General features: G+C 40.9%; 1 protein-coding gene across 1 annotated transcript in view; it reads right to left on the bottom strand.

Annotated features, from left to right (window-relative positions):
* Nucleotides 1-155: 155 nt before the first annotated feature.
* Nucleotides 156-9865, bottom strand: part of STK4 (serine/threonine kinase 4) — a gene marked incomplete at its 5' end in the record, with an annotated part of 41775 nt that continues 32065 nt past the window's right edge. The window contains one exon of the mRNA XM_009581734.1: nt 156-314. Coding sequence (XP_009580029.1) covers nt 156-314 — 159 coding nt within the window. The remainder of the gene's footprint in view (nt 315-9865) is intronic.

The raw sequence follows: 9865 nt of genomic DNA, 5'->3' as shown, positions 1-9865 counted from the left end.
GCATTCCTGAGTTCACAAAGGTGCTATGGAAAAATAAATGAGCAGAAGTATTGCCCTCTATTTTGCTAGCATATTTCAATAGAAATCAATCTGTTTAGTAGTCATAAAAGCAAGGAGCTGATTGTTTGAGGATGGAAGAATATTCTACCAGTGGCTCAGAAGTTCTGCTGCCGCCGCTTCTTGGCTTCAATGGCATCGAGGATCGGCTGCCGCTTTGACTGGTACTTCTGGCGGATTTCTTCAATCTCCTGCTCCATCATGGGGTCCAGGGCTGAGAGCCTCCTCTGAAGTTCATCAACACTCCAAGTCTTTAGCTAGCAGGGAGATGAAAGAAGAACAGACATCAACATCAGCACAGCCACCACCCACACATCTACAGGGATTTTGCTGCCCATCTGATGGTCACAACGCGTCTTCCAGTAGAAGAAGGTGGAAGAGTTCTGCTGCAGGCTGCTGGGCTCCTCTCTCAATGAGACTGGCATGAGCCTCAGGATACTGGGCTGCTTTTGCTCATTTTACAGATATATTACATGCCCTGTTCAGTGACAGCATGAGCGTATAAAACAAGCAATGAAATGTTTCCCCCATTGAGTTGTTTTTCTAACGCTTCGTTTTGCAGGCTTAGAACAGAAATACTGTACTGAGATGGAATAGAAGTGAAGTTCTCTCCCCCTCCCTTGCAACTAAACTTCCTTCTTGTAAGTGACAAGGAAACAGAAGGGAATAGGAAGAAAAAAATCATTGACAAAAGTTGCATTTGAAAAAAAAACCCCAAGCATTTATGTACAATCAGGTTGAACCTTAATCATGGTGAGGAATTCAAACTCCTCTAAGTTAGAAATCCCAGAACACACACAACAGGTCATTTTGGGTCAGCCTCACACTGATATAATATGCAAGTACAATTTGTGTTTTACTGTACACGTGAAGATGTCAGGCTAGTCTACACAAGCTTGCCTTCACTGAATTCCCTACCTGCCTGCCCTTTAATTTGTTCTCTTGTGCATGCCGATTTGCTGAGAACTGGCACAGAAAAGTTTTATTCTGTGATGAGAGATGCCAAGTGTGGCCTGGGACAGTTTAGATTGTCCATAGCTACACCCTTTACATAACATTATAATATTATAACCTGTGGAACAGACAGGATTTTAGGATTATGGTAAAAAATATGGACACTGGAAGTACTTCAGATGTTCACCTAAGCACCAGTCCTTTTCCCATCCAAGACCAAGTGACCCCCAGAAACACACGGGAGACACTGTTTTACAGACACTGCAGCAGGATGGCAATGACTACTTGCACCACCTGCTTTCAGTGACCACCTGCTGTGGAAACTAAGAACAAGCAAAATAATTCGTTTTTTTTTTGTGAACAAAGAAGTGTCAATTTTTAGACTTTCAACAAATGTCGTAATTGAGTGACTTATCTTTACTTCAGTTAAATGCAAGTGACACTGCTGTCCTGGTTTAGCTGTTAATTAGTCAGCTATCATGGTTATTCTTCAAGCCATTTCTGAACCAAAAATCAGAGTGAAACACTTGCTGCGTATTATAAGGCAACAACTGAATTACTAGCTGTTGAATGGCAGTTATATAGTTTGTATCTGTCCTTAAAAACATATGTAAATACTAAAATACGGAAATCCTGATCCTTCTTCCAGAGGTAGAAGAGATACCAGTCCCCAAACCACAAAGTCATCTGTTAGCTGATTTCTCACAAGGTCTTTTGAAATTCTTTAGCATATTCCGCTAAATAAGATATTTCCTAGTTGCAGTTACAGGATCATAAATCCACTTTAATAATCTAGGCACAAGCAAAACAAAACCTTTTTAGCAAGGGTATACAGTCTTTCGGCCTCTCCAATCAGCCAACTGTTCATTAGAAAGACAAAGCACTTCCTCCACAAAGATGTACATTATTTATACACATTAATGCAACTTTACCAGACAGCAGTTTAAGTTGATGCATGGCACCGGTTGCCTTTTCACACTAACTTATTATGGAGCAGGTAATTATTCAACATTCCCCTTCCCCACAGTCCAGGGAATTGAACAGCCAAATAAAAACGCAAAAAAGAAAACATTAATTCAAGTACTGAATACATATACTAAGCAGCTATATTGGATCAAATGGCTGTCAGCTCTCACAGAGTACCCAGTGCTAGAATACTAAAAGAGAGTTTCGGAATGGATCCAAACGACCTTGCTCAGGGCTTAAGCCAACTATTAGGTGTCAGAAATTGTCCCGAGGCTGCATCTTCCATGGACACCTTTTGAGCATTCTCCATCATGCTCCCAAGCAGCTGGGTGCTGCTTACAGCCAGAGACAAATCGCGAGAGTCGGCGGACCAGAAGGCAGAGCAGATTTATAGCAATGCCCCAAGAACGTGGCAATAAGAAATAAGAACTGCCCTAGGAATGATCTAGCATCATGGGACACCCCCTGTGGATACCGACATACAAAGTCTTTCTGCTAACTATAAGCAACTGCTTGCCAAGGGACGCGATGGCTTTGACAATTCCTGGGACTGTGTGTTTGTCAGGACAGATGGCTAACAGCACAGAAGATGCTTAGAGTAGAGCTAAGTCTGGAGTGGGCAAAAGCCTACAGATATATATTAATATGAACAAATTGCGAAGTGGGCTACCTGCGCAGATGTGTGATGCAGAACCAAGTAGCTACTTAAGGAGACTGATCACGGGTTAAACGGGGATGGTGGGAGAAGGAAGAGAGGCAAGTTGACGCAGTGCAAAAATCTAAGAGCACAGAAACACATCCTGTGCGTAATGCTGTGTGTTGATGAGGATGAACTAATTACGGAGTTTTTATCTGGAATAATGTCAGCGTGACTGCGAATGCCATGCTGTTCCTAAAAGAGGCAGAGAAGCCAAAGAGCAACACTAGTAAAAGGTCCAGAACGTGGCTGTTCACCACGGATGAGCCAATGAGACTGACAGGAGTCCAATTACTAATAAATGAGAGCCAAGCACCCACGCAGTTGCAGAGGACGCCTAGCCCTCTGCTCCCACTGTGTTTCAGGCCCGCAATAACACAAGCCCTGGGACCTGGGCTGGGCTATTATTTAGCTTGCCCTTCCACTTGCACATGCATCTTTAAAAGAAAAAAAAAGCAAACAAACAACAACAAAAAAAGAGAACTGTTTAAAATGTGATGGCCTCCATTTCACTTTGCTGCATGGCATTTCACTGTAAGCCAATGCCGCAGACAGACTTTCTCCCAGAAATTAAGTCTTTAAACTCTAGCACATCTGTCTCTGCAGTGGTAGACTCTTGGGATACTGACGTTATTCTCTTAAAGAAATGCCAGAAGCAAAATAAGAAAAGATGGACAAGGACAGAGCATCTCATGACAGACAGTTACTCAGGGTAAAGTCTCAGTGCTGAACAGCTGCAATTAGAGCTGGTTTTAGCCACGGGCTCAGTCCCATCCCTCTCCTCACTTCTCCTCAGCAATTCTTCTGTTGTAAGAAGTCTAAGTGTCTTTGTAAAAGCTATCTATTTTTGTCCACAGTGATCAAATAGCTAAGACAAACTTTTAAAGGAAGGAATCTCATTTCAGATGTAAAGACTGATATAAAATACTTGTTATAAGATTGGTCAAACACATCTATCAACAGGGAGAGGCGGTAGCACAGCAAAACTGTTCAAGCAAGGTTGTATGTGCAGAAAGCTAATTTTTAACCGTTTGATTAACAGTTGTATTTTTACTCAAGGTTTTGAGAACGATCTTAACTCTGTAAAAATGCCCAACTGAAGACAAATGTCAGAGGTGCAAGTCTTCACCTGAAAGCCTCTCGCCCACAGCCACGCGTGCCGTTCGTTGCTCCTCAGGCTGCAGACACCAGTGACAGCAACATCTTGTTTTACTATGCTGATGATTTCTACTATATAATTCAGAAGGACATATGTAATTACGCCCTTCAGAAGGACATAACCTACAGCCTTTCCATGCATATATAATAATGATGGACTAATCAGGAACAGATCATTTGATACACAATTTATTCCTCAAGGAGATTTGTAAGCTATTCATGACATCTCCTTGCCAGCATTTCAGACAGACTTGTGGATAACTACTCCGCTGAACAATGTTCACCTCAGCAAATTGCTTCTGAGTTGCCGTCCTTTCAAATCAGCATTTTAAAAATAGGGAAAAAAAAAAATACCCCTTGCATTTGTTACAGTCAGGTAAAGTGTCACTGCAACACAGTATTCTAGTGAATGTAAATGAATCTAAGTAGCAAGAGGAAAACAAATAAATGCTCTCTGCAGACAAGTTAGACATAGCCACAGGTTCGATATTCAAGGGTACCATGGTCTGAAATTTATACCTATGCAGTTCTGACCTGAGCAAGAGGCGGTCTAAAAACCTGCCATGGTATTTTTAAACAGACCATGCCAGATTTGTATTTCAGGCAAGATCTACTGTAAAACACAAAGCTTAGAGAATTAGCTCAGCCCCTTCCCTGTCCCCAAGAAAACCAAACAAAAAACCCAAACAGTGAAAACTTTTTGAATTAGAAGCCGATGCAAATGATTTACCACAGTTCTCTTGGTATCCGTAGGCCTAACATGAAGAGTACCCATGCCTAGTTTTCCTACAGCAGGGTCTGTAGCTTGACCATTTTGGGACCTAGCATGCTCCTCTGGTCCCTCAACGGCCCTTCAGCAGCACAAGGTCACCACTGACTCGGACCAGTCTGCACTACTGACTTAAATACTGATGTTGTCCACTAATCCCCGAGTCACTTCAGCTATCATTCTTATTTGCTCCTTTACCAAAAACACTGCCAGCAAAATCCTCTTGCTGCATGAATTATGAGCATCAAATAGAAACGAGCTGTTTCCCAGCAGCTTTCACACATTTCTCCCCCAACAAAGAGTTTTGGCAGAGCACTAACTCACCGGCTGCACAGGAATCAAAAAATATTATCTTGGGGCAAGTGAAAAACATATTCCTCCTGCAACTTTCTTTTTACTTGCTGACACTTAATCTGATCCCTAGATTTAGCACAAAGCCTTTTCTTTGCATCTTTGCAATGTTTCATGCTATCTGGACTTTGTTTTTAAATACTGTCTTAGAAGTCCTGAAGCTTGTGCCAAACATGAACCCTCCATCTCCAGGGAGGGGATGCAGTTGTTCTACCATCATCTTTCAAACATGCAGACGCACCCTGACTTCTGGAACAAAATCAGAATATATATATCATGGGTGAGATGGGGTTATTTTTCTCACAGTGAAAGTATTTGAACGGTTTTGCAGAAGGAGGGTATTTTCAAGTCTTGATACTACAGCAAATCCTACAAATAAAATTATGAAGTTGTTCTCTCCTTCCTTAGCCCTCTAATCATACCCCTCTACCATAATTTCTGTGAGTTTAAACACTTGTCTTCCACATGCTCACAGAGTATTTTCTGAATATCCTCCCACCTTCACCACCAATAGCCTGTGGCTTTTTAGAAAGGAAACACCCAGCTGCAGCAATCGGTCTGCCTTTCACACAAATATTCCAGGTGGCATTTACTGCTCAACATAACTTGATGTCAAACTTTTAAGTTTTAAATAGCCTTTAGAAAAAACTGGCTTTAGCAATTATCACTTCATAAAGGGCAGTGGGAGTTTGAAGACTAAAATACAGAAGTAATAAAATTGCAGCTTCCCACGCTACACAGGGAAATAAATTCTTAGTGGAAAAGACATGAGCTAGATGGGAACTGAAGAAAAAACAAATTAATTGTCTATTTAGCATAGACAATTATTATTATATCTTCCTTTTCTGCCTAGTTTTATGCTGCGATCTAACAGTTCTTGACTGTATGCCCAGTGATCAAAGCGCCCCAAAGAAATTCAAGACATCTTGAATCATATTAGCAGGGAGCACAACTCTTCATTTACTTGTGAGTATTTAGACAGGCAAAATCTAAACGTGGCTTGAGAAGGGTTTTTATCCAAACCAAGTTATCCAAGCTACGCTAAACATTAAATGCCAAATAGGAATTTGCTGTTAGAGATAAAGAAAAATATTACCACTGTAATATAGTAGCAACAGGCTACTTTGGAAAAAACAAAACAAAACCAAAACAACCAACTGGGACTACAATTGTATGGAAGCACATTAGAGCTCCTCACAGGAGGCTATTTATTATCACACTCGACATCAGAAGTGGCTACATACAAGAGATAAGTAGAAAAGAATTCCTACAAATAGTCTATTAAGTGTTCAGATATCCTTTGGGAAGGGAGGCTCTTCACAGAAGAGACAATTAAACTCTTGCTTCACTTGACCTTGGCTATCAGCAATGCTATCAAGATGCTTCCCTTCCGATAAAACCAAGGGCACACTTGTAATTCCTCTCCTGGATCCTGCGGATCACTTTGATGCATATCCACTTCAACTTCTGAACTTTTCTTCTATCACCTCCTCAAGCAGGGTTTTATTTTTGGAAGGCAATCACCCATTAGATGCCACTTGCTGCAATTATTTGTAGCAACCACCTCGGAGTGTAATTCAGCCTGCAGCATGCGAGAGTGCATGGGTGCTACAGAAGTCCACGAGCTAGGGAGAGGTGTCAAATCTCAAGGATTCATGAATGTGAGCTCTGACAAGTGTAAGAACTGAGATTATTCTGGAATTAGCCTACTGTAACCTGAAAGACTGGTTAAACACAGTATCATTAAATGCTCGCATCAAATATGCTCTAAGGGAACAGATTACTAAATAGTACTATGCATTTTTTTTAAACCAGCAAAAAAAGCATTCAATTTCTCTGGCCAAAATTAAATGAAGAGGGTGATTTCTCATGCTAAGCAGTGCTCCAGACTTCAGGTCTTGAAAACGGTGATATAAATTGGTGTTGGAATAGCATGCCATTTTTTTCCTTAGCATTTTTCCTGAAATGCTGGCTCAATACCATTTGGCATGCTTTCAATAGCTGATCTAAAAATTAAGTGCCTTGTTCTCATTTATGATTCTAGCATAAGGAGGCTTCGATGTAATGTATGAGCAGGCATTAACTATTTATTCACTGTAAGTTGTCCAATGCAAGGGACACAAGAATCTAAGAACCTACAGGTACTTACCGCCCACTTTTCATCATGATTGTCAGGTCCCTACAACTTCACAAATCTGTCAAGCAGCCATACTACAGAGGGGCTACAGTAAATCAGAACAAACCCCAGTGCCTACACAAACATTAATTATCTTGATTTTCCCCCCTTTTAACATTAGCATGTCAGTGAAGTTTCTCACTATTATGAAAGCAGTGGATGAAATGCACTCACTGTGGCATTTCATGCAAGATTAAAAATACAGATATTAATCTTTCAAAGGATTTGAAAAATAAGTCTCAGCAGCACAAGTTTCTGCTTTTAATGCATCTTAATTATTTAGGCAATGTGCTAGCAAAACACATCATGGGCTGCGGCATCCAGCACAAGTCAAAACAGCTCTGCGGCTAGAACTTCCCGAAGAAAGTGAACAGGATCTGTGATCAGTGCACATCTGCAGACAGTTGTTTCAGGCCACCTCATCTGGACAGCAGATGACTTCCCACAACACAGTAACACTCCACTTTCAACTAGATCATCACATGCTCTAGAGGCCAAGTCAACTTAAGTCAGTGCAAGTCAAGCAGCTGAAACAGTTAAATGAGTACAATCACATCATCACTTTTTGTGAAAGAAAGACACACACTAACACACACTCAGCATGTGATCCCTAGCCGAACTGGAAAAAAGTATTTTAACAGAGAGTTACATCAGAAGAGACCCAGGCCTTCTCAGATGATGTGTTTGGGCTAGCTCTACCTTACTTCCACAAATGTGGAGTTTTATGGCTACTGAAAGTGAAACATCTTACTGCTACAACACCAGTAAGGATCCTAGTTTTTTTCTATGTAGCTCTGCTTATCTCTTGATTAAAATAAAGGTGCATGATACGGGGCCATTTTATCTGTACTACTCCTACAGAATTACTGGAAGGCAATGTGTGCCATTCTCCTTTCTGCCCTGCTCCCTGTCAGACTACGTTGTGAAGATCATGTCTAAACTGGAAACTTCCCTCTGTCCTGCATCTGCAGAAGGGACTCCTGCCAAGACCTCTCTTTTCAGTTTAGCATCTTGCTAGCAGCTTAGCAAGGCTTCTCTCAGGCTGCCACACGATCAGGGCCTGACGGGCTCCTTGGGAAGCTGCCCCTCCATTCGAGGCGTTGCTGCTCATGGCATCAGTACCACTTCACTGATGGAGTCTCACTCACCAGTGGCTGCCGAGGCCACTGCTCTTCTCTAACAAGAACTACCATAGTTTTATTACTCAACTGTCTCTTATTTCAGGCTATATTTATACCCATAAAGTTTGATCCTGCTGGTTCAGCAAGGACCTTCCTAAAGCATACTTTCAGTTTTATTACTCAACTGTCTCTTATTTCAGGCTATATTTATACCCATAACGTTTGATCCTGCTGGTTCAGCAAGGACCTTTCATACTTTCATACTTTCAGTAGCTAATTCCTGTGACGGCTATGGAAGAGACATACATACATGCTTTAGATACACAACTGCTCCTTCACCAGCTAAGAAGCGTATTTTCTTTACCTCATCGCTCTCCCGACAGCTTGGAAGTTTTCCCCCATTTCTCGAAAGCCTGTAAGAGCCAGGGGGCAGCTTTGCTGTTGGCAACATATCAGAAAATTCCCAATACAGAAACCAATTTCAGAGGATTATAGCAAACATACAGATCTCCCTGGCTACTCTGGCTACCCATAACTACGCAGCGATTATGCAGAGCAGTTACCCGCAGAGAAGATTGCACAACCACGGGAACATCGTAGCCTGCATCAATAACTGGCAACCCTGAGTTGCTCTTAGCCAAGAATTGCACTTTATCAATCCTTACTGTAATCCCTAAAAGGCTCAAGGATTTTTGGTGTTACAGCCAGCACAACCATATAACCTCTGCATACTGTTATTACCCTCAGCGATGTACAGAAATTATATTAAGGAAGAAAACCCATCCAAAGCTTTACTCATTGGTATGAGTGGTCATTAAAAAAAAAAGTCTTTTTTAAAGAGACCAATGCATTTTAATCTTCTGAGCTCCAAGATTAAATTTCCTTTTTTAGCCTTAGTATCAATTATGAGTATGAATAACCTTATTCACTTCAAAATCATCCCAAGTACCATACACACTTAATCTAAACAAAGGAAATGACAAATTGTGTCAGTGTTATTCTGCAGCACTGAACTTCAAGAAGTCCAAACCTTAAAATCCTTTAGGGACTTAGAAAGTGGCTGACTAATCCTGTAACCACAAAGACAAGTTATCTCACTGTTTTTTTTTCAGTAACTGAATTAGAAACCAAGCTAAAAGGTCAGCCTGTCTGGACAAACAAAAAAAAAAAAAAACCCCACAAAAAAAAAACACAGAGCAAAAAAGGAGCATCACTTGCTTATAAAAAACACTTGCTTGCCAGTGATTCGATTAAGGAAAAACACAGCAGAGTTTTTTTTCCCCTTCTCTAAGTGATTATGCTTTAATTTTCTTAAGTAAGAGTAACCAAAATACCTCTGGACATGCTAAAATAAATAATGTCATTGGGCTTTAAAGATCTGCACAATTTGATAGCTGCACAAATTGATATAAAGTACACAGCTGACCAACGTGGGGGGTTCTTTTGGCAGTGTTTTTTTTGTTTTGTTTTTTAAGAAAAACAATGTGTCAGAAAATGCTGATTCCTTTAAACCAAATAAAATTTTCTACAAATCTGAGAGGTTTAACTAAGTTCTGCTAGGAAGGATACGTGGGTCTGTAATGGAGCTTCCTTTCAATCCGACATACCCTTTCCTC

The sequence above is a fragment of the Fulmarus glacialis genome, unplaced genomic scaffold (genome assembly GCF_000690835.1).
Source record: "Fulmarus glacialis isolate BGI_N327 unplaced genomic scaffold, ASM69083v1 scaffold13390, whole genome shotgun sequence".
NCBI lineage: Eukaryota > Metazoa > Chordata > Aves > Procellariiformes > Procellariidae > Fulmarus > Fulmarus glacialis.
Note: the sequence above shows the minus strand (reverse complement) of the source record. Positions and strands in the feature narration are given on the sequence as shown.